Source organism: Pollicipes pollicipes, unplaced genomic scaffold (assembly GCF_011947565.3).
Source record: "Pollicipes pollicipes isolate AB1234 unplaced genomic scaffold, Ppol_2.1 Scaffold_3447;HRSCAF=4054_pilon_pilon_pilon, whole genome shotgun sequence".
Classification (NCBI taxonomy): Eukaryota; Metazoa; Arthropoda; class Thecostraca; order Pollicipedomorpha; family Pollicipedidae; genus Pollicipes; species Pollicipes pollicipes.
The window spans coordinates 32,414,629-32,440,261 of NW_023596297.1; the positions used below are offsets into that span (position 1 = coordinate 32,414,629).

General features: G+C 61.7%; 1 protein-coding gene across 1 annotated transcript in view; it reads left to right on the forward strand.

Annotated features, from left to right (window-relative positions):
- LOC119091733 (1-phosphatidylinositol 4,5-bisphosphate phosphodiesterase classes I and II-like) overlaps positions 1–25,633 on the forward strand; it is an 82,217-nt gene that overhangs the window by 55,101 nt on the left and 1,483 nt on the right. The window contains 18 exon segments of the mRNA XM_037214585.1: positions 2,758–2,930; positions 3,352–3,498; positions 4,717–4,868; positions 5,513–5,677; positions 7,590–7,739; positions 8,207–8,474; positions 9,374–9,583; positions 13,009–13,163; positions 16,536–16,700; positions 17,270–17,437; positions 19,488–19,625; positions 20,043–20,271; positions 22,008–22,070; positions 22,915–23,134; positions 23,801–23,912; positions 24,278–24,450; positions 24,689–24,800; positions 25,143–25,314. Coding sequence (XP_037070480.1) covers positions 2,758–2,930; positions 3,352–3,498; positions 4,717–4,868; positions 5,513–5,677; positions 7,590–7,739; positions 8,207–8,474; positions 9,374–9,583; positions 13,009–13,163; positions 16,536–16,700; positions 17,270–17,437; positions 19,488–19,625; positions 20,043–20,271; positions 22,008–22,070; positions 22,915–23,134; positions 23,801–23,912; positions 24,278–24,450; positions 24,689–24,800; positions 25,143–25,265 — 2,923 coding nt within the window. The 3' untranslated portion in view covers positions 25,266–25,314.

Genomic DNA, 25,633 nt, shown 5'->3' on the forward strand with positions numbered 1-25,633 from the left:
CATAGCCTCAACAGCTGGGTGCGCCTTGAAGCCCCAGTGACATCGCCGTCCCGCGGGCTCCCCCAACGGGCCGCAGCGGTCACCAGACCGCGAGGTGGAGCCGCCTGCCCTGGCCTGAGAGAATGCCGAGACCTGCCGGCATTCTCGCGCCGCCCGGTCTCGTCGCCCCGGGCGGCGGAACCGAGTCACGATGGCGGCGCGTACCCGGCGCGGCCGTCGCCGATTGTGGCGCGGCCGTCACCGATTGTGGCGCGACGCAGCCGTCGCGTGTTATCGGCTGCCGGCGACGCGGCGCTGCCGTTGGGCGGCGGCCAAGGTCGCCGCCGCCGCTGCAGGCAGGGCCGCCCGGTGATGCTCAGTCCCGGTCTCGGTCCGGTCAGGCCGGCCGCGGCGGCGGCGTGGCGCGTGCCGGTCGGCCGCCGCCGCCGCCGCCACCGGCCATTGTGCCGGCTGTCGACCCGTTGGACGAGGCGCACCGCCGGCCGTCGGCGGCGCGTCACTTTCGCTTTGTTTATATTCCGGGCTCCGGCGCGCGTCGTCGACGCTCGACAAATGGTGGGTCGTATTGGGTCGGCTCTCTTCCGCAGAGGAGGGCCGCGAGCTGCCAAAAGGATGCCGAGGGTGGCTGCTGGGGGGTGGACGGATGACCGCCGCCGGTTTGCTTGTAGGCGCAATTACAAGACTCGCTGACGGGGCGCAAAGTGACCACTGCAGTCGACGCGCCTGAAAACACCAATGAACAACAACAAGACTCGCTGACACGATATGCCGCTGTGTCCGGCACCGCACAAATGCAACCGCGCGTTCGTTTTTAGAAGTGGCGGGTTTGTTGAGCGCCAGCGGGGCGGGTGGCGTCGCGGTGAACGCTCGAGCGGCTCACCTTGTTAGCGGCGCCGGGGTAATCACGTGCCGCCGGTGACGGCTGGGCGGGAGCCGGCCACTGGAAAATCGAACCCATTGAGTGCCTGCCACCGCCCACCCGGTAGCGATCCGTGCCCCGGGGTCGAGTGTGTGCGTGTGCTAGCGTTCGCTGCCGAAGGCCATTCTTTATGGCTGACTCTGGCCGATGGTTCGATCTAGTGATGTTCATGCCGAACCACGGATGGAGAGGCGACGCTCTCGGCGTCACAGAGCCCAGCTGGTGCACGACCACACTGGTGCTGGCTGAGACGAGTGGGTATGGGCTCGTGTGCTGTCCGCTCGTGAGTATGTTCGCGGGCCAGAGCGCAAGGGGACCTTTGATGTCGATGCGCCGTAAAACCTCACATCATCGTTATCAGAATACTTGTGGGCTATTTTTCAGCTCAGTTCATGTCCCTGGATTAGGTTTGGCATGGTGAGCGCAAACTCTTAAGCTGACTCTTGATTTTGATTAGTTTTTTGTTGCTTCACATTCATGAAATAACGCCGGTAACGAGAGCGCGTGCACCGGTCTCACCACCTACCTTCCCCTCTGTATGTTGTCGAGCAGGCCAAGAACGGATTAAGGCTCCTGGTGGATACAAGCCGCGTGATTTCCCTTGTAATGCGAACGGGACACGCGCTGTAACCTAGGCTTTCCTGACAGTTCTGACGCGCGCGTGATGTGCTCACCACAAACACCCCCCGGCTGGTGCAGGCGATAAGATCGGGCTGTTACGTTGCAACCCCGTTACAGTGCGGCTCTGTATTTCCGCGGCGACTTCTCGCCACATCGTTGGGCCGGTCTCCACTGCCAAATCCGCACCGCTGCTCGGCGGCTTTAAGCTTTCGGCCGTGAGCCCCGGGCTTTGATCGCGCCCGACCTCGCTGGCGGGTTTTGCCGCGCGAGGGTCGCCCGTCGTTTCCGCCGTCGGGCGGGGCCGGGCCGGGCCGGGCGGCGAGCGGCCGTCGTCGGCGGCGCGGCGCTCCTGTTTACCGTGGGCGGGGCGCGGGGCCGCACTCACCGGGCGGGCCCGAGCCGGCCCCGTGTTTATACGCCCCGTGCGCCGGGCGCCCGCCGCTGCTCGAGGCGCCCCGCCGGGCCGGGTCAGGCAGCCGCCGCCGCCGGCCGGGTCGGCGGAACTGGGTCAGCGGCGGCGGGAGGGGGCAATACGGCCGGCTCGGACCGGCCGGCTGAACTGCTCCGGTGTCAGCGGTGGGATACAGATGGGCGCGCCAGCTGACGTACGGCGGCCATGCGTCAGCCGGATAATGGACCTGGCGTGCATGAGCGGCTCCAGAAATGGCTAGAACATGGCAGCGGCACGGCGCGATGAGCTCGCAAATTGCTATCGCCGGGAAGGCGGAGCTCAAATTCTGGCTCGCACTATCACGTCGTCGGCCCGTGCGGCGGGCTTCTGCAGCTAGGGCGTGATTTCATCAGGGGGTCGATGGAGGTAGTGTTAACATGGTTTGCTTTGGCACGTGGGATATCATTATCAGAGTAATGCTGTAAGATAGGGCCGGTTTGGTTTGAAATATCAAATGCAGTTGAGTGGTTTCATGACGGTCTGTACCTGAGAGGCGGGGCAAGTGTAGCTGCCAGACCACCTCGGAAACAACACTGATTATTGCGTCTAGGGTTCGCTGTCAGCGCTTCATGAGCAGGTACCGGTGCCGCGGCGTGGTGGACTTGGCCGAAAGGCTGGTTTTAAGGTGGACTCGGCGTATGAAGGGGGAGGCATTGGAGGATAGGACGAACGCCGACACCGGCTGGGTGAGGTCAGCCGCTCCGCACGTCTCAGTGCGGCCCTGAGCTCCGCCTCGGCGTGCCTGGCCTGGACGGGACTGTTTCAGGTGCGGCGGCAACAAGCGGAAGGGGCACATGACGGTGCAGCAGGTGGTGGACTTCCTCAACAAGGAGCAGCGCGACCCGCGGCTAAACGAGATCCTCTACCCGTACGTGGACCCGCAGAAGGCACGCGAGATCATCGCCCAGTACGAGCCCAACAAGGCGAACGTGCAGAAAGGTGAGAGGCGACGGCGCCGCGCCGGCGCCGCGGCGCAGAAGCGTCCGCTGCCGGCGGGGTCGCGCCGCCATCGAGCAGAAAGTCGTCTCAAAGTCGGCCCATTTATACCTCGTGTCTTGAAACGAGCGGACTGCGGACCAACTCGTGGCTGCTTGTGCGCTCGCCCATTTCGTCGCCGTGTGCTCGTCACCTTCGGCGAGTTATCGACCGTTTTACGTCGCTTGACTCGCTTTAGCATATTCAGTGTTCCGGTGGAAGGCTGGTCGCTTGAACTGGCGCCAAGTTTACCCTGCTTGCCTCGTTCTCGCTAACTTATGTGAGACCGGACGCTAATTCTCCCACGCAAAGCCGCCGGCGCGCCGCTGAGGTGGTGTACGGGAACATCGGCGATGGGCCGCGACTGACGCTGCCGCCGCCACAGGGCTGCTGAGTCTGGAGGGCTTCATGCAGTACTTGATGGGCGACGACAACGCCATCGTGCCGCCCGAGAAGTACGACCAGTGCGACGACATGGAGCAGCCGATGTCGCACTACTTCATCAACTCGTCGCACAACACTTACCTGGCCGGTAAGGCACGTGGGCGTCGTGGGCGGCCGACCGCCAGGCCGACTGATCGGAGCCGCCGTCTGATGCTCGGGCTCGGCTGCAGGGACGTGTGCGGCACTGGGCGGCGGCGCGCCGGCGTTGGCTGTTGTGACCGTCGGGGGCGCTGGGGTGGACCTCAGCCTGGCCGACCCGCCCGTGAGGGACCCGTGGGGTCTACAACAGATCCGCGAGGTGTTCGTGTGCGGACCATAAGGGATCAGTGGGATGTCTTTTGTTATTGTGTTTTACCTTAGGTAAATATTTAGTCCGAAACTTTTGAGTATATTAATTTCTAAGGTGATCAAAGCTCACGCTAAGCAACGCTTGCTATATATGCCGACCTACCATGCGATCGTGAAATTCCAGGTCTACGGCAGAATTGGTGGCGAAAGTTTAACGTGTCGCGATGCTCGGCGTGGTCTGTCCCCCCTCTGACGTCGCCTGACCTTAAGCGCAGCGGCTGCCTTCGGGCGCTCGCCATTCCAGTCAGGGATAAGTAGCGGATGCCCAGAGCAACTCGAACCCGGCCTGCCATGGGTGGGTGGATCAGAAGGCAGGCGCTCTCGCCAGCTGAGCTATCGGGGCGGACCAGGGGATCGGGGTTATCCGCGGGTAGCCCGTGGCTGGCTGCGTCTAAGCTGTGGACGGGTCGTGGGGATCCGTGGCGGATCCGTGACGGGTGGCCCGGCCGGACCGGCGGCACCACCTACCTATCTGGGATGTCGACTGCGCGCGGCCCGTGCGGGTCCGGACTTCTACCAGCGGGGGGCTTGCAGCCGGCCGGGGTGCGGCGGTAGCTTCAGCGTGGTGCTCTGGGTCAGTCTGGTGACGGTCGACCAGCGTTATGACCAGTCACTGCCCTGTGTCACGACCGGATGTCAGTCTCCGTGGAGGCGCGACCGCCACGTCTCCCGTGCCGCCCGGTCTGGCCCAGTTGGCGCAAGCACCGACCGGCTCGTTGCCGTGCTAGTGGTCGGAAGATATCATCGCGCCCTGGCCGATCGTGACCCGTTCCGCGCTCGTGTTGCGTGTCGCGAGATAACGACTCATTAGTTTGGGTAAATAGCATCGTGAATTGCCTCCGACCTGCGGGCTCGCCTGGTCACCGTCTAAACGACGATTTATCGGAGATGTACACTACCGGACCGGGGCTGACCTGACCTGACGTGACCTGACGTGGCCTGACGTGTGTGCCCTCAGGTCACCAGCTGACGGGCCGCTCGTCGGTGGAGATATATCGGCAGTGTCTGCTGATGGGCTGCCGCTGCGTGGAGCTGGACTTCTGGAACGGACGGACCGAAGAGCCGATCGTGTGCCACGGCTACACGCTGGTGCCTGAGATCCCGGCCAAGGTGGGCGGCCGGCCGCGCGCCGCAGTGCCCGCTGCTCGGGCCGGCACGCCGCCATCGGACGGGCGCCCGGCTGGTGACGGTCCCCGAGGCGGCCGCACCGAGCCGGGCGAGTGCTCTCGCCGCTGCGAGCGGCCGCCATTAGCGGGGGTCGTGCCGGCGGGCGGGACGGCGCGCCGCGTCGACCGGAAGACGTGTGGCGTGGCGCGGAGACTGCGGACAGCCGCCGGCGGCCGCCGCTCCCCCGGCGGGCGTTGCGACAGAGACGAAGCGGCTGCGGGCGGGGGACCGATGGCGGCGATTTCGCCCATAATGCGGCTGCTTGTCGCCGCCCGAGCACGGCGGCCAGAGGCCTGTCGCCGCCGGCTGGCTCCGCCCTCACTCGGACCCTCTGTCCGTCGGTAAACGATGCGCGTCCGGGTTCCGACCCGGATGGGGGAGCCGCGGGGGGCACTCTGGCTGAGTACCGGGCTGGCCGGCATCGAGCTCCCGGGAGCGGCGTGTTTGGACGGCCTACGTGCCGAGGGCGCCGACGAATGAGCGGCACGTGACCGGTGGCCGCGGCGCGTGTCGCCGCCGCCCGCTCAGATTCGATCAGAGCGCGCCGACGGCCCGCCGCCAAATGACCCGTGCAAATGCCGTTGCAGGACGTGATCGAGGCGATCGCCGAGGCGGCGTTTAAGACGTCGGACTGGCCGGTGATCCTGTCGTTCGAGAACCACTGCAACCCCAAGCAGCAGGCCAAGATCGCACAGTACTGCCGCGAGCTGTTCGGCGACATGCTGCTGGACGCGCCGCTCGAGGACCATCCGGTGAGGGAGGGCTGGCGCTCCCGCCAGCCGTTCACCCGAAGACGGCGCGCCGCGTCCCCTCCGGCTCCCAGTCAGGCTGAATGGAGCACTTACGCTGCCGGGCCGGAGATGTCGCCGTACCGGTCGTGTTTGTGTTGCGCCGAGGCCGGCCAGGGCGCCCGGCCGGCGATGTCTAACCGGGAAGACGGCGACCACTGGTTAGGTCTTGGACACTCACTCACTCACTCACTCACTCACTCACTCACTCACTCACTCACTCACTCACTCACTCACTCACTCACTCACTCACTCACTCACTCACTCACTCACTCACTCACTCACTCACTCACTCACTCACTCACTCACTCACTCACTCACTCACTCACTCACTCACTCACTCACTCACCCACGCACGCACTCGCTCGCTCGCTCGCTCGCTAACTCACTCACTCACTCACTCACTCACTCACTCACTCACTCACTCACTCACTCACTCACTCACTCACTCACTCACTCACTCACCCATCCACCCAATGACCCACTCACCCACTCACACTCACTCTCACTCACTCACACTCACACACTCATTCATTCGCTCACCCACCCATCCACTCACTCACTCGCTAACAGTCACACTCTCGCTCGTATTCATTCAGTCCGTCAGTCCGTCGTCCGTCCGCCACTGTGTGTGCCAGCATACTTGCGTCGCCGGCCGTCGCGGTCCCCCTCAGGTCCGGAGCCGCCGCGCCGTATCGGCAGAGATCGAGTGTCTTGTTAGGCGGCGCGCGCGACGGCCGCGCCCGAGTCAGATCGGTTGGACGCTGGGCGGCTGCGGTCCGATTTACAGGCTCGTTAAAGTGCCGCGATATTGACGCTGCGCGGCGGACGGCGCTCGGCTAGGCCGGCCGCGCTCGCTCCGACAGGGTCACGTACACACCGGGCCTGGGCCGGCTGCTCACCCGGCCGGGATCAGGTGCTCACCCGGCCGGCATCGGGTGCTCACCCGGCCGGCATCGGGTGCTCACCCGGCCGGGATCAGGTGCTCACCCGGCCGGGATCGGGTGCTCACCGCGATGGGGTCGAGAGCTCACCAGGCCGGGGTCGGGCCCTGGCAGGGACGGGACCAGGTGCTCGCCGTGCTTACGGGACACGCTCACCGGGCCGGTGGTGATATCAGGAGTCTTCGGTGGCAAACACTGTCTGGTCCTCTGTCTTGGTCACTGTCTGGTCCTCTGAGGACTCGCCCTCTTGTGTTGGCTGCCCGACGACCGCTCCTATCTGCTGTGCGTTGGCAGAAACGTGTGGTGTGTTCTGTTTTTGTCATGTTTGCTGCGCTTTGCCACGTGGAGGAGAAAGCTGGCCGTGCTAAACAAAGCCGGCGTCACGACCAGCTGTCGGTAGGCCATACTCAGGGGTATATACTCGCCGACTAGACGACGGGCCGGTGTTGTGGTTGGCCCCCCGCGCGGCACCCGGCCTTCCCGCTGGCCGGGTGCGGCGGGCGAGCGGTGCCACCGACGCCGCCGACGACGCGCGAGGCTGGTGCACGTCTGAGGTTGGACGGCGTGTTGAAGACGGTGGTATATCACGATTTCGTGCGGGTAGTACGGTGTTTGTACGTGACGCTGGTCATTAACACGCCGGCGTGGGGCGGTTGGGAACGAGCTTTATTGACGTCATACACGGAAAAAGTGGAAGCCGGTCAAGCAATTGTGGCTGGCGGCCACATGATGTGGAAATGAAGCCTGATCCGAGTCCCAGTCCTCACCACCGTTTTTATCACCGTCATATTAAGCGCTGTTAGTAGTGTTCGTCATCATCACCATCATGAAGCGCTCGTGATGCAGATGCGCGTCTAGCTGTGCGGGCGGGCGGTCGCCGCCGCCGGTAGGTCTGTCACGCGTCCGCCTCTGACTCGTGCTGCTCCCTCCAGCTGGTGCCGGGCGCGTCGCTGCCACCGCCGACCGCGCTGCGCAGGAAGATCTTGATCAAGAACAAGAAGAAGCACCACAAGCCGAAGGTGGTGGTGAAGCACTCCGACACGACATTCCACGTGCCGGTGGAGTCCACCGGCCCCAGCGAGGTGCGGCTGGGGCCGACGGCGCGCTCTCTGGACAGAATGTCGATGCCGCGGCTCGGATGGGCTGGGTCTCGCTGCACGGGCGCCGCGCGCTCTCGGGCTGCTCGGGCTCTGAAGTCTTCTGCTGGCCGTCTGTTTTGCGTCATTTTGAAAGTGCCGTGTGTAATTGCTTTGAAGTGTGGCATGTTCGCATTTGGTCCATTGTCCTTGTCGCATTATGTATTCAAAGCCGAATCCACAATGAAGGAGGCCTGATTTGTATGCGTCGCTGCTTAGCCGTTACTAAGGTACTAGCATCGTGTTTTCCATCGTAGAGATCGTAGCCCTTTGTGTTAACAAGACGGGGATGTTTGTACGATGGATTGGGTCCCAGGAACTCCCCGGGGCCTCAGGAACTCCCCGTTCGATGGGAGCGGCCCTGTGTCTGCCGGCGAGCCCGTCCGTGACGCCGCCGCCGCCGCCGTCGCCAGGCGCTGGGCAACGGGGACGTGGCGCGGCCGGCGGCGCCGCTCGAGAAACACCCCAGCCAGCCGGAGCCGGACGAGCCGGACGAGGACGAGGCAGGCAGCAGCTCCGATTCGGACGAGGACAGCCTCAGCCCGGAGGAGCGCCGACTGCGCGAGCGCACGCAGAAGGAGACGGGCACGGCCGGCAAGGAGTCGGAGGCGGGTGCTGAGATCTCGGCGCTCGTCAACTACGTGCAGCCCGGGCACTTCCACAGCTTCGCGGAGGCTGAGCGTGAGTCCCCGCGGCTGGGGGCAGCAGGTCCGCTGCCGGGGGACGGGAGGTCCGCGGCTGTGGGCGTGAGTCCCCGCGGCTGGGGGCGGCAGGGCGGCTCCCAGGGTACGTGAGTCCTGCGGCTGGGGGCAGCAGGTCCGCTGCCGGGGGACGAGAGGTCCGCGGCTGGGGACGTGAGTTCCCGCGGCTGGGGGCGGCAGGTCCGCTCCCAGGGTACGGGAGGTCCGCGGCTGGGGGCGCCAGTTCCCGCGACTGGGGGTGGCAGATCTGCTGCCGGGGGACGGGAGGTCCGCTCCCAGAGTACGGGAGGCCCGACGGTGTGCGGAGGACCCGTGAGGTCCGTGACCGCCGGAAGTCGTGGTGCGTCGTGTTCGGTGGCCAGTTCTTGATTGAGTGGGTAGTACCCGAGGTGACTTTGGTTTCTTATGGCTTAACATGTTCAACTTTTCACCTCAGTCGTTCATATGTGAAATAGCTGACCGTGGCCTGTAAGGTAGCTAACGGGATCGGGTGCAACGGCTGCACAGGACAGGTCACAAGGTCATTAGGAGCACGGCATTTTCCCATGACGGATGGGTCTCCAGGGTCTGAAGGGTCCACGCCTTGAGTACTGGCTGCAGACTCGCTGCAGATTCTGTAGCCAGTCAGTCGTGGCAGACAAGACGTCACATTTTTACAAGGCCCGCGGGCTAAAACGTAGCACCTCCAGCCTGTAATAGCTGGCTGGCGGCCGAATCTGGAGCCATTCTACGGCTAGTACGCAAGGTGCGAACGAACCTTGCGCCGCGCAGTGAGATGCCGCTGTCGCCGCCGCCGGGCCGCCGCCCCCGGGCCGCCGCCCCCGCTGCGCGTGGTGTGTGGTGTCGGGCCCGGACGTGACGAGCGCGGCTCCTCCGCAGGCCGGGACCGCAGCTACGAGATGTCGTCGCTGGTGGAGACGCAGGCCACGGCGCTGCTGAAGGCGCACCCGGTGGAGTTCGTCAACTACAACAAGCGCCAGCTGAGCCGCGTCTACCCGCGCGGCACGCGCGTCGACAGCTCCAACTTCATGCCGCAGGTGTTCTGGAACGCCGGCTGCCAGCTGGTGGCGCTCAACTATCAGACGCTCGGTGAGGAGACGGCGCAGCCCCTCCCCGACCCCTTCTTCCTTGTCATTATGAACGCCACGCACGCACACATGCCGGACTTCGAGCGGTGGGCGGAGCGGCGAACTGGCACGGCATGGAGCGTCGCAGTTGGAGATTGCCGACTCTGGGATGTGTCTTCTGGACGGGAAATCCTGTTGTGAAAGCTCTTTGTCGTGTGTGGTTAGTTCATTCCCACCCCGCTCGCTGCCAAATGGGTCGAAAGACGCCGTCGTTTAAAGTAAATTCAGTCGCCTCTTTCATCTTGAAGACGCATCCCTCACAAATGCTGTTGCAAATGCATCAGTTTTCAGATTTACTTCTCAGCGTGAAGGCCTTTTGGCGTCGCGCTGTCAGCAGCTTGATTGAGGGCTTCCGGGACGTCCTTTCTGAAGTGGGCGCGCCCGAGTAATGGACCGGAACCAATTCATCCGGTCATTATATCGGGGTCCACTTGCTAACGAGTCGCTAGCACGATGTTTGCGTTATCTGAGCGGGGCCGGCGGGACACCGCGTCGCCGCCGTCGCCGGGCAGCCAGGGTGGGTGCGCTCAGTGGGCACGTGCGCCCTACGTCCGGCGGCGGAGCGTCCGGCAGGGCCCGGACTGTGAGCGGCGCGGGCGGCGCACTGGCCGCGGCCGCTCGCCGGCCGGGCGGGACAGAGCGCCGAGCCGAGCTGGCGGTGTGTCGAGCCGAGCGCACGCTGCGCCGCTGGGACAGCGACCTGTGCTGGCCGGGGGCACAGAGCGCCGAGCCGAGCTGAAAAAAGGAGGTTATGGGCGCCATATGACCAACGAAGCCGGTGCGCCCCAAAGCCCAAATCATCATCATCATCGAGCCGAGCTGACGGTGTGGACGCTGCGTCACTGGGACGGCGGCCTGCGTTGGCCGGGCGGTACAGCGCCGAACCGAGCTGACAGCGTGTCGAGCCGAGCGGACGCTGCGTCGCTGGGACGGCGGCCTGCGCCGGCCGGTCGCTCCGAGTGTCAGCTATTGGCCGCGGCTCCATCGCCCTCGGTTGGTCGACCGGGCGCGTGACCGGGGCCGTGGTGACGCCGTAGCTGGCGCCGGGGTGGCGGTGGGTGTTGAGGCGCCGGCCGCGCCCCGCCGCCGCCGCGAGCCGCCGCGCCCGGTCGTCAGCGGCCCACCGATGTGGACGGGTATTGACCGGCTAGTTAGCGGTCGGCCTGCGCCCGTTTGTTACCGACCGGCGTCGCGGTGTCTGGCCGTGCTGGCGCCGGTTCGCCCGTCCCCGATCAGCGGATTGGCTGACCTGGGGCTCACCGAGGAGGGGGCAGCATGGAAAGGCGCGGGTCAGACAGAAGCGCGCCAATGCTGCGGTGCGGTGTACAGTCACGATCAGAAACAAGGCTCTGAGTTGCGAGTCCGTGGGTTTGCTGTTGACGCTGCTTTGTGCTTTTGGGCCAATAGTTTTTGTTACACAAAGCGTCTGCATTCGCGAGGCCATCAGTGTGCTAGAGGAATGAGTAGAACTCAAACTCCGTACACCATTTTCCTTTAGCCTTATAAGTTAATCAGAACGGGAGATTCGGACGTTCGGGAAAGGTACCTGTTGCAAGCAAATCTCATGTGTAATAGCCTACCTTGTATGGGTGAGCAGCGCTGCCTTTCGGGTACCGGGCACAGCAAACCAGTTCTGTGACAGATCCCACGTTGTTTGATATACAGGCTATCGACAGCCGTTGAGGGCTGGTCCCACAGAATTTGTTTCTCATAGTTTCCGTCAGAAATACTCCTCTTAAAGATGCTGGTGAACATTCTGCTTCATTGTCTGTTTTTGTGCAGGAATGGACTCGGTGGCACCAGAATAGCACATTCAAGTCGTAGAACGAGGAAACTCGTTGAGAGAGTCTGTCTTAATGGCGAAAGTTGCTGAATTTCAACGAGCTAGATGGAAGTTGGGTGCCCTTAGTCCCTGCCGTATCATTTTTTCACAGGCCTAGTGCCGGCGACATTGTGATATCTGTTCCTTCTGAAGCTTAGACGATGTACAGGGAATTCATTTACTCTGAAAACGTCAATCACACTCGGCAGGTTGCACTCGCGGTTGTGCGAAAATGCGAGGCCGCACCCGCTGGGTGTGCTGGGGCTCCAGTGTCTGCATCGACGCGGGGTTCGCCATCCATACTCGGGCGCCGCGCCCACGTGCTGTCTTTGGTCACTCTGTTCAAGAGTCCTGCGCTACTATCCTGCTGGGACATGTGAAGCTGTTTGTTGTGACAGAAGCACTCTCCTGACACTCAGAAACGACGTGAAGTGTGCCTTCCGGCCTTCACCGACGTTCTTTGGATCTCAGCAAGCATCTGAGTCACGCTAGGTGGGATCGAGAAGGGACGAGAACAAGTCGAAGGCATACAGTTTACTTTCAATAATTCGTGTGACTTGCAAGTAACACTTCTTCTCTGTATTTTGCTTAATATTACAATCTAAAGGCTTGGAAAAGGTCCCAACCTCACATCAAATGATCAAAAATCTTTCCTTCCTTTTCCTATTCATTCTGAAATCAGAAAACAATTATCGTATCATTTAGTTATTTTTAGCATAAATGTATCTTGTACGCTGTACAGAGACCAGAAAAGGTCGAGACATGGGTGAACAGCGTGCCCCGGCGGTGGTGAAAGCATTTGTTGGGGAGTAAGCACTGGGACATCATTAATGCGTCAAATAAAATATCCATCCTCATTGGTTGGTACAGCGCGTGACGTCACAATCCGCCACCGACTGGCAGCTGCGCCTGGCCGCCCTGCTGTCGGCCATTGATGTGGTCATCGCTGGCCATGTGACATTTTTGGTTTTTCGATGTCGTCCGCTTCGAAATTGTACGGCAGACCAATGCATTTAATTCCATGAACTCAAGCGGCTTAGACCATAAGGCTGGGGTTGTGGGTATCTGCACGGCGATTCGGATTTTTCAGGTCGAAAGACGAAAAGGTATAAGATGCACTCACAACGATGAACGTTCTCCGTGATTGCTGTCCACGAGCGCCTTGAGTACTGGAGCTTAGGTTCGGCATTTTTTATCGTGACTTGGCAACATGTATTATCGGTGTGACCTGGCAACATGTGTCATCGGTGTGACCTGGCAACATGTGTCATCGGTGTGACCTGGCAACATGTATTATCGGTGTGACCTGGCATTATGTGTTATCTGTGATACTGACCGCTCGGTCGTGCGACGCGTGTGACATGACTCTTGGTGTGAGATGGCTCAGGTCGACGTCGCCGTGCCTCATGCACTCTCCCTCCGGGCCGTCCGTGGTGCCCCGGCCTCTTGAGTGCCCCGCGCGCCCCGTCTGGAGTGTCCCGGCCTCTGACGCTCCCTCCTGTCCGCCTGTTGAATCCCGGCCTCTGGAGCGTCTCGGTCTCTGACGCGCTCGGCTCGCTCGTCAGACCTGGCTATGCAGCTGAACACGGGCATCTTCGAGTATAATCACCGGTCTGGGTACCTGCTGAAGCCAGAGTTCATGCGGCGGCCCGACCGTCGCTTCGACCCCTTCGCCGAGTCCACCGTGGACGGCATCATCGCCGGCACCGTCTCTGTCAAGGTGAGGTCCAGAAGCTGTGGCGTGTGGAGTCTCCAGGTGGTGGGCATCTGCTGACTATTGATGTTGTGTGCAGTGTGTGCGGAGTGAGGTTGATGGATAAGCAGCGCGTTGTACGGCATGTGCGAAGGCAGGGTAGGTAGACATGCGTTGTAGGCAGACTGTGTCAGTTCGAGATCTGAAGACACAGTGCCTGCCATGTTTTACAGTCCATTCCGAAATGAGGGTCGCAATCTTTACCACACAAAATGCATAATTCGTTAATGTGGGACTCGCCGTACGTCAGTCATATGTGGTTGTGTGGTTCTTCCCTCTCGCCGTATTTCTGTTGTAGTTCAAATATGATGGGCCGCTCGATGCTGCGACGTGTGGCGCCTTTTCGGTATTACTAATAAATGAGGGGAGGGGCGGGTATGTGTGATTGTTGTATTATTGCCAACGGGAGGCCAAAAAGACTGCCCGCTGCTTTGCTGGAATGTGTCTTGAACTACGCAAGATCATCACAGTGGTATTTTGATTCTGCAGCCATGTTTCATGCTGCTGCAAATTTGCTCATCATGACAAGCCATGTGGGTGCGATATTGAAAAAAATACTGAAACCGATATATTTTAGTTCAAAGATGCCTTTGTGTGCGTCTGGGTTTGTCGAATTTTGTCGTCTGGTTAAGGATACGGTCACAAATTGTGTCATACGAGTTACTTTGAACTATCCTTGAGCCCGTTTCCCATGTTTTATTGCATGAATCACGTATACGTGTTCGATTTAAAATAGCTGGTATGGACCCAAACCAACTCGATGATCCTTGAGCATCACGCTGTCGACACTCTGAAATCCTCACCACTCCTTTGTAATTCATGTATGCATGAGCCGTTTGATTGCTGTCTTGTTCCAGCGATGGTGTTCCCATTTGGTTTTTATATGGTTTCCTTCAAACTCTCTGAGGTAGAAATACGGACGTAGGTCTGGCTCTGTGGTGAGGTTAGGTTTTCCCGCTGTAACTGGTCTTCTTTTAGCCTAGGGCTTGGATCTGGCTGGCTCGAGGCAGCCACGAACTATGTCAGCCCTGGGGGCACCTTTGCGCCCGACCCTCGCTTCGCGCATCACGTATTGACAACAGAGGCACAGGCATGCCAGTAAACGGAGCAGTCAACGACCCCCCTGTGTCAGTGGAAACCTGCACCGACCGTGAGACTAGCCGCCTCAAGTATGCTTAAGTTTTGGGTAAGTTCGCGGAGAAAACGGCCGTACTTTCGACAGACAGGGCTCGGTTGCTTACGCCACCTGATCTACAGTCGACACTCCAGCCTGACTGTCGCTGCCGCCCCGGTGTCGGAGATGGAAATAGCCTGCAGTTTGAGAGCCTGATAGGAGTGGAGACGAATGCCTGACGTGATTGCGCGCTGCATGCCCAATGGAATGGCCCGAGCGGAGCGCGCGATAGCCTACCATTCTCGGGAGGGCTGGCTCGATCCCGCCGGCAAAGGCCAATGGCTGCGCCGATTAGCTGGCGAGCGTCGCCGACTTGGCCGATGCATGATTTATGTGTTGGAAGTGGGCTGACTGCGAACGACGCGAGTCCAGCCGAGCTATTTCGGCGCTGCGCCGGGCCTGATGGCCGCTCCCCGACGGACCCATCTCGCGACCGGTGTTTATGGGATGAACAGCGGCCGTTCTCCTGTGGAGTTGACTCGCTCGGCGCCGCACCGCACGTCTCCTGCCGTCGCGCCCCGTCCAACTCGGCCGCCTGGGAAAGCGGCGGCGGACTCCGGCGCCTCCGCGTGACGTCAGAGCCTAACCGGAGCCGCTCTCTCTCTCTCTCTCTCTCTCTCTCTCTCTCTCTCTCTCTCTCTCTCTCTCTCTCTCTCTCTCTCTCTCTCTCTCTCTCTCTCTCTCTCTCTCTCTCTCTCTCTCTCTTCTCTCTCTCTCTCTCTCTCTCTCTCGCTCTCTCTCTCTCTTCTCTCTCTCTCTCTCTCTCTCTCTTCTCTCTCTCTCTCTCTCTCTCTCTTCTCTCTCTCTCTCTCTCTGTCTCTCTGTCTTCTCTGTCTCTCTGTTCTCTCTGTCTCTGTCTCTCTGTCGCTCTGTCTCTAGTCTCTGTCTCTCTGTCTCTCTGTCTCTTGTCTCTCTGTCTCTCTGTCTCTCTGTCTCTCTGTCTCTGTCTCTCTGTCTATCTGTCTCTCTGTCTCTCTGTCTCTCTGTCTCTCTGTCTCTCTGTCTCTGTCTCTCTGTTCTCTCTGTCTCGCTTGTCTCTCTGTCTCTCTGTCTCTCTGTCTCTCTGTCTCTCTGTCTCTCTGTCTATCTGTATCTCTGTCTCTCTGTCTCTGTCTCTCTGCTCTCGTCTCTCTGTCTCTCTGTCTCTCTGTCTCTGTCTCTCTGTCTCTCTGTCTCTCTGTCTCTCTGTCTCTCTGTTCTCTCTGTCTCTCTGTCTATAGTCTCTCTGTCTCTCTGTCTCTCTGTCTCTCTGTCTCTCTGTCTCTCTGTCTCTCTGTCTCTCTGTCTCTCTGTCTCTCTGTCTCTGTCTCTCTGTCTATCTGCTCTCTGTCTCTCTGTCTCTCTATCTCTGTCTCTCTGTCTCTCTGTCTCTTCTGTCTCTCTGTCTCTCGTCTCTCTGTCTCTCTGTCTCTCTGTCTCTCTGTCTCTCGGTCTCTCTGTCTCTCTGTCTCTCTGTCTCTCTGTCTCTCTGTCTCTCGTCTCTCTGTCTCTCTGTCTCTCTGTCTCTCTGTCTCTCTGTCTCTCTGTCTCTCGTCTCTCTGTCTCTCTGTCTCTCTGTCTCTATGTTCTTCTGTCTCTCTGTCTCTCTGTCTCTCTGTCTCTCTGTCTCTCTGTCTCTCTGTCTCTCTGTCTCTCTGTCTCTCTGTCTCTCGTCTCTCTGCTCTCTGTTCTCTGTCTCTCTGTCTCTCTGTCTCTCTGTCTCTCTGTCTCTCTGTCTCTCTGTCATCTCTGTCTCTCTGTCTCTCTGTCTCTCTGTCTCTCTGTCTCTTGTCTCTCTGTCTCTCTGTCTCTCTGTCTCTCTGTCTCTCTGTCTCTCTGTCTCTCTGTCTCTCTGTCTCTCTGTCTCTCTGTCTCTCTGTCTCTCGTCTCTCTGTCTCTCTGTCTCTCTGTCTCTCGTCTCTCTCTGTCTCTCTGTCTCTCTGTCTCTCTGTCTCTCTGTCTCTCTGTCTCTCTGTCTCTCGTCTCTCTGTTTCTCTCTGTCTCTTGTCTCTTGTCTCTCTGCTCTCTCTCTCTCTCTCTCTCTCTCTCTCTCTCTCTCTCTCTCTCTCTCTCTCTCTCTCTCTCCGTCGGCGGAGGCGCCCTCCGGCCGCGGTCTTCGGCGTGTGCCGGGTCGCGCGCGTCGACGCCGCTGGCAGCCGTTGCTGACGCCCCCGCCCCGTCGGCAGGTGATCTCCGGTCAGTTCCTCTCCGAGAAGCGGGTGGGCGTCTGGGTGGAGGTGGACATGTACGGCCTGCCCGCCGACACCGTGCGCCGGCGCTTCAGGACGCGCGTCATCCAGAACAACGCCATCAACCCTGTCTGGGACGACGAGACGTTTGTCTTCAAAAAGGTGACGCCGGCGGACGGACGGAGAGTGGATGGAACGTTGTTTTCTTACAACAGACCAGGACCTCATGAATGAGATGCTATGTAAAGCTGCTGTAAAGCCTGGGGTCTTTTCATGCCTGTGATAGTCAGATGGTGCGCACTGGTGCGTAATGTTCTTGCTCGTGGGCTGCGATCCCGTCTGACCGCCTGCATCTGGGCGGCGGTGTGTGACCTGACCTGACCTACTGCAGGTGGTTCTGCCGGACCTGGTCTGTATCCGGGTGGCGGTGTGTGACCTGACCTGACATACTGCAGGTGGTTCTGCCGGGCCTGGTCTGTATCCTGGTGGCGGCGTGTGACCTGACCTGACTTACCGCAGGTGGTTCTGCCAGACCTGGTCTGTATCCGGGTGGCGGCGTTTGACCTGACCTGACCTACTGCAGGTGGTTCTGCCGGACCTGACCTGTATCGGGTTGGCGGCGCGTGACGTGGCCTGGGCTGACCTGACCTACCGCAGGTGGTTCTGCCGGACCTGACCTGTATCCGGGTGGCGGCGTGTGACGTGGCCTGGGCTGACGTGACCTACCGCAGGTGGTTCTGCCGGACCTGGCCTGTATCCGGGTGGCGGCGTTCGAGGAGTCTGGCCGCCTGCTGGGCCACCGCGTGCTGCCCGTGATCGGACTGCGGCCCGGCTACCGGCACATCAGTCTGCGCAACGAGTCGGGCCAGCCGCAGGGCCTCAGCACGCTGTTCGTCAAGGTGAGACGGCGGCGCCCGGCTGCTGCCGGCTCTCGGCGGCCCGACACGTCCCCGGTGTCACCTGCTCGGGCTGACCGCGCCGCCGAAGGTGAGACGGCGGCGCCCGGCTGCTGCCGGCTCTCGGCCGCCCGACACACCCCTGGTGTCGCCTGCTCGGGCTGACCGCGCCGCGCGGCCCACGGGCGTCGCAAGGCCCTCCGTGTAGACAGACGGCCCGCCCGGCGCGGGCAGCCTGCTGACGCGCCGGGCGAGGCGGCCGACGAGGCGGGGCGGGGCCGACCGAGACCGAGACGGCCAGGGGATGTGTGAATCATGTCAGTTTGTTCAGCTGACGCAGCCGGTGGCCCGGATGGCCCGGTGGAGGCCGCCACGCCCCTGGAGGGTCAGCCGGGCAGGGCGGCGGCCCCGGCGCGACCCCGCCGCCCCGGGCTGGCGCTGGTGGTGTTAGTATTTACGGGCGCTATTTGCAGCTGACTTTGTTGAATCACCCAACTCGGAGAGTTGGCTTGTTTTTGTTCGCTGAAGTGGAGGACAGCTAATGTGCTCCACCCATTTCGTTTTCGTTATTCCGGCTCTGAATGCGCGGGCCATTTCTTCAATCAGCATTTGTAGCGGAACTTGGTTCTGATTTGTCATTGAAGAGGAGCGTCCGCAGCGTTATTGATTGCTAACGGGCTGCAATATTAACGCTCTATGAATTATGTATGAGAAGCTCAGAAAAATTGCGCGCCGTATTTTCGGAGCCGGCTGGGACTATTACAATGATTTATATCCGAAAAGCACTGTAGCTTTGGCGAAATATCTGATGCGGAGGCGCCGAAAGTATGAAATGAAACATGCAGGCCGCGTTATATCTTTTGCAGACATTTTACTCATGTGTTCCACGGGGATTACATTTTGTTTTGCTGGCTGCACTTACTCTGCGGTACCCATGGATGCATGGACCAACCGTCTGTATTTAGTGCGCGGGAAGGGGATTGTAGGAAGTGCTTTGGCGATTATTTCCATCGTCAACTTGTGTGGAGGCCCTTGTTGAATGCTACCGATTGCGAATTCTCCGAAACAAGTGAAAAGGCGGAATGCAGGTTTTGGCTGGCTTGTTTTATGTTAGCTCTGTATGGGATGATTGCATACTGTGCAGCGTTGTAGGCGCGTGCGCGTCAGCCTTTCACAACGTTGTGGGGCGCAATGGACTGCCGTTGTGTTCAGCAAGTAAGGTAGGAAGGGTGGACACCTGTACCGACCGAACGGAGAGGATTATATTCGGTCGCACCTGTCTATCGTGTCGCTTGAATTGGAGCTTGCGGCACATTAACGGCGTTTCGCTGTCAGAATGCAGCCGCTATAACGGCGTCTGTGCAGGAATGATCGCTGTCAGAATACAGCCGTTATAGCGGCTTCTGTGCAGGATTGATCACTGTCAAAATGCAGCTGTTAGAACGGCGTCTGTGCAGGAATAATCGCTGTCAGAAGACAGCCGTTATAACAGTGTCTGTGCAGGAATGATCGCTGTCAGAATGCAGCCGCCATAACGGTGTCTGTACAGGAATGATCGCTGTCAGAATACAACCGTTATAACGGCATCTGTGCAGGAATGATCGCTGTCAGAAGACAGCCGTTATAACAGCGTCTGTGCAGGAATGATCGCTGGCAGAAGGCAGCCGTTAGTCATTTGAGAGGACTGCGAGTCAATATACCGCCGGTATTAAACTGCTGCATGCCAGTCGCAGATGTGCGTGCCTGTCATCAAGCTGGCAGGGATTTATTGTTCTGCCGTAAACCACGTCTGCTGACAGAGTCACGTTATTGGAAGCCGTCGAGCGTCGACGCCGTGCCGAAGTACAGTCAGCTCTGAACCGGTCGGTGTCTCGGAGTCCCGGCCGATGTCTTCAGCATGATGCTCTCAGATGCCCTCATGAGGAAACGTTGCTGGCTCCATTGCCGCCAGGGTTTGGCGACGCTCCCCCCCCCCCCCTGCCATCCGCGCACCCTGCCCCATAGCTGTGCTCCGACGCGCGCGCTCTCACTCGGCTCTGTGTCCGCTCGCCAGGTGAAGGTGGGCGACTACGTGCCGGACGGCCTGTCCGACTTCGCCGAGGCGCTCGCTAACCCGATCAAGTACCAGAGCGAGCGGGAGAAGCGCTCGTTACAGCTGCGTGTGCTGACCGACGAGGGCGACGAGGCCGAGGTGGGTAGTCGCCGGTCCGGGGAGGGTTCGGCCTGGAGACGCCGGTCCGACCGGCGGACCGAGATGGGCGGACCGAGATGGGCGGGCCAGCGTGGTGCCGGGCCGTCCGTCCAGCAGCACACTGTGCGGTCTCGTGTCAGAACTCCGGCGGTGGTTCATTACAGCCGGATGGTGTAGCAGATGACAGCGATTTCTTCGGTGTCGACGTCTCAACGCGCCCAGCATGTAACTTGCGATGAGCGCCGCGAGGCTCGTCATCGTTGTCATGATTGTTAAACTCTCGTCATCATCACCATCAGCGCCATCACAACCGTCACACTGCTCGTGTCGAGTCGACAGGGCCGGCCTCACTCGGCGGCCTCGCCCGCGCCGCCCGTCGTCCGCGGACGCCGGCTGACCTGGCGCCGCCCGTTGCAGCAGCCGGCGGCGACCGAGGAGGACGACACGCTCTGCGTGCTGCCCTCGGCCACGTCGCCGGCCGGCTGCGCGCGCAGGAACGGCGCCGACCGCGACGGCGGCTGCGCGGTGGGCGGGCTCGAGCCGCCGGCGGCCGCCGCCGCCGCTGCCGCCGCCGGTCAAGAGGCGAACGGCACGGGGGGCCCCGGCCTCTCGCCGGCCACCCTCCCCGACCTCTCCATCATGCACAGTGAGTGGCCGAGGGCGGGGGACACGCGGCCGGGCGGGGGCGGTGCGGCGCGCGGTGCTGGCGGGCGGTGTCGGTGCTGAGGTGATGTTCGGGCGATACTTGTCACGGGCAGAGAATCAGCTTTGTGTCCGCGCCGGAGTGAGGCTGGTAGGCAGAAGGCTCCTGGTTATTTGTTTGTACGCGGTATTATTTTTGTTTACCAATGCTGTCGTAGCGCAGGCCGGCAAAGTAGCCGGTTCATAGTCGCAGCATGTTTGTCGCCAAAGCAGCCCGCTGCTGCCTGTGCCGGGTGGTCCGGTGAGGACATCTGGTGGGTCAGCATCGTAGCGTCGTCGATGTGGTAGGTGCCGAGCCCTGTGTGTATGTGTCCTGCGGCGAAGCTGCGCCCTCTGCAGCTCAGCCCGCTCTCTTGGTCTGGCGCTCGGCGACGCCGTGCTAGCGTGTTGGTCCCCCCTCGACGTTTGCGCCCGGCCCGTGCTCGGTGCGTGGTTGGCGGCGATCCTCGGTTGGCGCGCCCGGGAGCTGCCGCGAGCTGGGTGGCGGTGCCGCGGGCGGGCTCACCGGCCGCCGTGACCGTCGCCAGGTGCCGCCCTGACGCCCGGCCGCCTCGGCGCGTTCCCGATCATCCTCTGTCAGCACATCCTGCGCTCGCGCGGCTACCACGCGCTCGCACCGCGGCGGCCGCCGCCGCCGCCGCTGCCGCTGTCGCCGCCGCCGCCGCCGCCGCCGCCGCCGCCGGAACGCGCTGCGACCCAGACAGGTGCCCCCCCCCCCCACACCCGCACCCGCACTCGCACCCGCCCTTGCTACCCCGCCGCCGCCGCCGCCTCTGTCCCGCCGCCCCGCCCAGGTCCCGCTGCCGCCGCCGCTGCCGCCGGGTGCTGGTGGTGTGACTAACCTGCCGCGAGCAGCGCTGCTCGTCCAGGCGTCGGACGGGTGGGCCGGCAGCCGCGTCTGATGGCGAACGCAGGTGTGCCGCCGCGCCGAATGGCTTGTTACTGACCGGAGCGCGGCGAGCCGGCCGATGCGCGCGCGAAATAACGGCATCCACGCGCGCACTTGACGCCGATCGGCCAGAGCGGCGGTTGGGGGGAGGGGGTGGAAGGAGGCGGCGCCTGGCAGCACTCGGGGCCGTGCAGCTGCACTCAACGCGTGGAGGCGGTGTCGGTGTACATACGGTGCTGGGGCGAGGCTGCGCTGGGATGGCGGATGCGGTGTGGGTGAGGTGACATGCACTGGTAGTCGGCGGTGGTTTGTGGTCAGTGCGACGGTGGTTTGTGGTCGGCGATGAGTTTGTGCGTTGTTTCTTGAGTGAGTTGGTGCTGCGCATGCGACGGTGAGGATGCTCGCGACGGTGACACGTACATGACGTGTGGTTAGCGGTGGCGGTGCTGCACAGTTAGTGGCTCATTGGTGACGGCAGTGGAGAGCAGGCTGTGACTTGGCCAGATGTTGAACGTTTTCGCCACGTTGAGCAGTGGCCTGGCTCAAGAAGCATGTGTATTAGGAACATTTCACATAATTACCGTTGATTCAGCGTGCCATTTTATCGACGTGTATCAGTTCGCTCGCGGCCAGCCGTTTGTGTTCTGCACGCATCCGTCTCCTCAGCGAGGATAGACGATGGCCCGCCCTGTACCGATTCGTCAGCCCCCCCCCCCCCCCCCGCCACGGCCGAAGAGCCGAAGGAGCAGCCGTGCTCTCCTTGCCACTGTAACACTGCCGCGGCGTTCCAGGGCGCGTCGACTCCATGAAGAACCCGCGAGTTACCGGCTCCAACGAGGACGTTCCCACACCCGGTCAGTACCGGTGCACCCCGGGCTCGGTCTGTATACTGTGTAGTCCGTCCACTACTGCGGTCATGACCTGCATTTTCCATCGCCGCGAGCCATTGGCTCGATACAAACGCTGCGCCGCCGGCTTATGAAGTCTGTGCGGATCGTGAATGGTTCCTGGAATGTCATCGCAGCAAGCTATCCTTTGCGGTGGATACATGGACAAGGCCGTCCGGTGCGGCGCGGACAGCATTGACCACCGGGCATGCCGTACCGCAGCACACCGCTGGGATCACTGTGCCGCGGCGCGCCGCTGGGAGCACTATGCTACAGCACACCGCTGGGATCACTGTGCTACAGCACACCGCTGGGATCACTGTGCTGCAGCACACCGCTGGGATCACTGTGCTACAGCACACCGCTGGGATCACTGTGCTGCAGCACACCGCTGGGATCACTGTGCCGCAACACACCGCTGGGATCACTGCCGCAGCGCGCTGCTGGGATCACTGCCGCAGCACACCGCTGGGATCGCTGTGCCGCAGCACACCGCTGGAAGCACTGTGCCGCAGCACACCGCTGGGATCACTGCCGCAGCACACCGCTGGGATCACTGCCGCAGCACACCGCTGGGATCGCTGTGCCGCAGCACACCGCTGGAAGCACTGTGCCGCAGCACACCGCTGGGATCACTGCCGCAGCACACCGCTGGGAGCACTGCGGCACACACTGCCCCAGTCGTGTGCCGCGCTTTCTGGCAGGGACAGGTGACGACACGCCCGTGCCCTGGCGCCGCGCCCCCGCTGAACCCTGACCCCTGACCGCTGACCTCTGACCTCTGACCTCTGACCTCGCCGCCGGCCGACAGATCACCTGCTGACGGCCGTGCCGATCGACCTGCTCTGGGAGGAGAAGCCGGTGCGCGAGCGGCGCCAGGAGCTGGAGCGCAAGGTCGAGAGCCTGCGCCGCAAGTTGGACCGCGAGCGCGTCAAGCTGCAGGAGGCCGGCAGCGGCGGCCCGGCCGGCCGCAAGAACACCTTCTCCAAGACACACTCCAAGCTGGTCAAGAAGTTCTCCAACAAGACCATGTAAGCGGCTCGGCGAGAGGGTGACGGGGGGGGGGGGGGGGCGGAGCGGTTGTGTGCCGGAGACGTCCTGCGGTCACGGCTAGGGTGGGATGTGGCACGGTCCGCGGTGGGTAATCGAGCGATTTGTCGAGGCTGTGCGCCGACCTGTCGTTCCCGAATGAGATTTGTCGGTTGTAGGGAACCCCCGCTGTTGTGACCTCCACTTGGATTCTCGCGGGTGATGACAGAGGCATCGCTGTGAGGCGCCGTATTTTGTTCATGATGGTTCTGGCTTCGTATCGTCCAAGGAGGGATTTTATTGGCGAGGTATCTGTTTGTCATTGACAGCCGCGCGTGACATGTGAATGTGTCCTGAGTAATGTCAGTGACGTCTGGTCGGAGAAGGCAAGTCAGCAGAGACGATCAGATGGCGGTCCGATGTCAGCTGGCCGCGCGTTAGTGGGCGGTCCGATGAAACGGCCACTGACGACGCAGGCACTGGCGACGATGTGCGGACTTGAGCGCACAGGAGGTCGGCGGACGTCGGGCGGGAGAGGAACAGCCGGCCACCATGAGCTGGTGGCCACGTCACGCTCACGTCACGTCACGTGTGAACGTGACGCAGACCCAGCGGCGGCCGGTGTGGGGTCGGTGCGCCGCGGTGACGCGCCTGCTCCGTGCCGCCAGGGAAGGCATGAGTCTCAGCGTGCCCGACCCGGCCGACCAGACGGCCATGGAGTCGTTCTGCTCCCAGTTGGCGGCTTCAGAGAAAGAGCTGCGTGACAGGCACATCGACCTGGTGAGTGGCAGCGGCCCGTGGCCCGTCTGGCGGCCCGCCCGCGCCCTGTGACCGTCCGGGGCGCCGCTCCGCACGCTCCCACGCCATCCGTACTGTGCCGTCCGAAGCGACGCTCCGCACGCTCCCACGCCATCCGTACTGTGCCGTCCGGAGTTACGCTCTGCACGCTCCCGCGCCATCCACACTGCCGTGCCAAGTGCAGACGCTGCCGTCTCACACAGCTGACATTGGGCCGCACGGTACGTGGCTGCAGCACAGTATCGACTTAAGTCAACCCCGAGCTGGGGTGGCGTTGACAGAGTCCCATCACGTACAGCCTTTGTAACGTCGCTTGCACCGTTGTGACACCCACGCGCCCGCCGCAGATCTACGACGCGCTAGACAAGGTGGTGCGCACCTCGCAGGCGGCGCAACGAAAGAACCTGCAGGCCTACCACGAGCGGCGGGTGGCCGAGTGCAAGAAGAAGATCGAGCTCGACCGAAAGGAGGCGAGCAAGGAGCTAGTCAAGAAGGGCGTCTCCAAGGACGAGATGTCACGGTGAGGCCCCAGCGCCACGGAATGGCCGGGGACAAGTGGGCCTCTTTGGCATCACTTTGCACTTATAAAACTAGTATATTATGCATTGTGTTTGTATTATTTGGTATTCTTATTGCATTATGTACCTACTATATTGTTGTGACCGTATTGTCATTATTTTTTTATTGTATCCAGCGTGCAAGGAAGTTCGTTATGAGAAGTTGACGTCACCCACACGCTCGCCGCTCCTGTCCGGCAGGCTGCGACGGGAGATGTCGCAGGTGATCGTGAAGGCCGGCGTGCAGCGGCGCGAGCGACTGACTGAGCTGCAGCAGCAGGACGTGCAGTCACTCAACCAGCAGCACGAACAGGTAGCTGGCCGAGCGTCGGCGTCGGCTGCGCGCGCGCAGTGTCGGCGCGCCGCCGAGCGGCCGAATATCGGCCCGAATTCCAGACGCAGTGGCCTCGGTCGGCGCTTGAACGGGACGAGGCGAGCGTGGAATGGGTTTCGATGCCGTGAAGGTCCGGCAGACCCGAACTCGTCACTCGGGTGTTCCGCTGTGCGTTGGATGCCGTCACTTCCAGGTGGCTGCGTGACTGGACGAGCCTGGCAGGGGTACGAGCCGTGTGAGTGGGCAGTGAGCATGCGGCGAACGTAGTGCCGGCGCCACCGGTGAGCACACCGTAACGGTGCCCTTCTGCGGCGGCTGCAGGTGCTGCAGCAGGTGCAGGAGCGGCGCGAGACGGCCCACCAGCAGCTGAGCAGTGAGCAGGAGGCGCGGCTCGGCCAGCTCACCCGGGAGTGGGTCTACACGTCGGACACGGCGCTCACGTGAGGCCGGTCGCCGGCCGCTGCCGCCACCGCCGCCCCCGCCCCCGGCACAGGTGTGGCCCCAGCGCGGCTTCAGACACGACGGACTCGACCTGAGCAGGGCGTCTCTCGCCGTCGGACGGGTCTCGTGCGAGAGCGCAGGCGGCGCGCCGCTAACGGTCGAGTCATATGCCCTTGTTATGGATGCTTGCTGGGTGTTTATGTTGATTCACACGAACTGGCCTCAACTGTCGGCTGATAAGCCCCGCAAACACTGATCTTCAATCATCGTTGGAGTTGGATGCTTTTGCGTGACGCGAGTCACATCGGTGGTTGCGTATGCTGACAAATAAGCGTCAAACGCGTGGTAGCTGGCTGACCGCCTTGCGCACA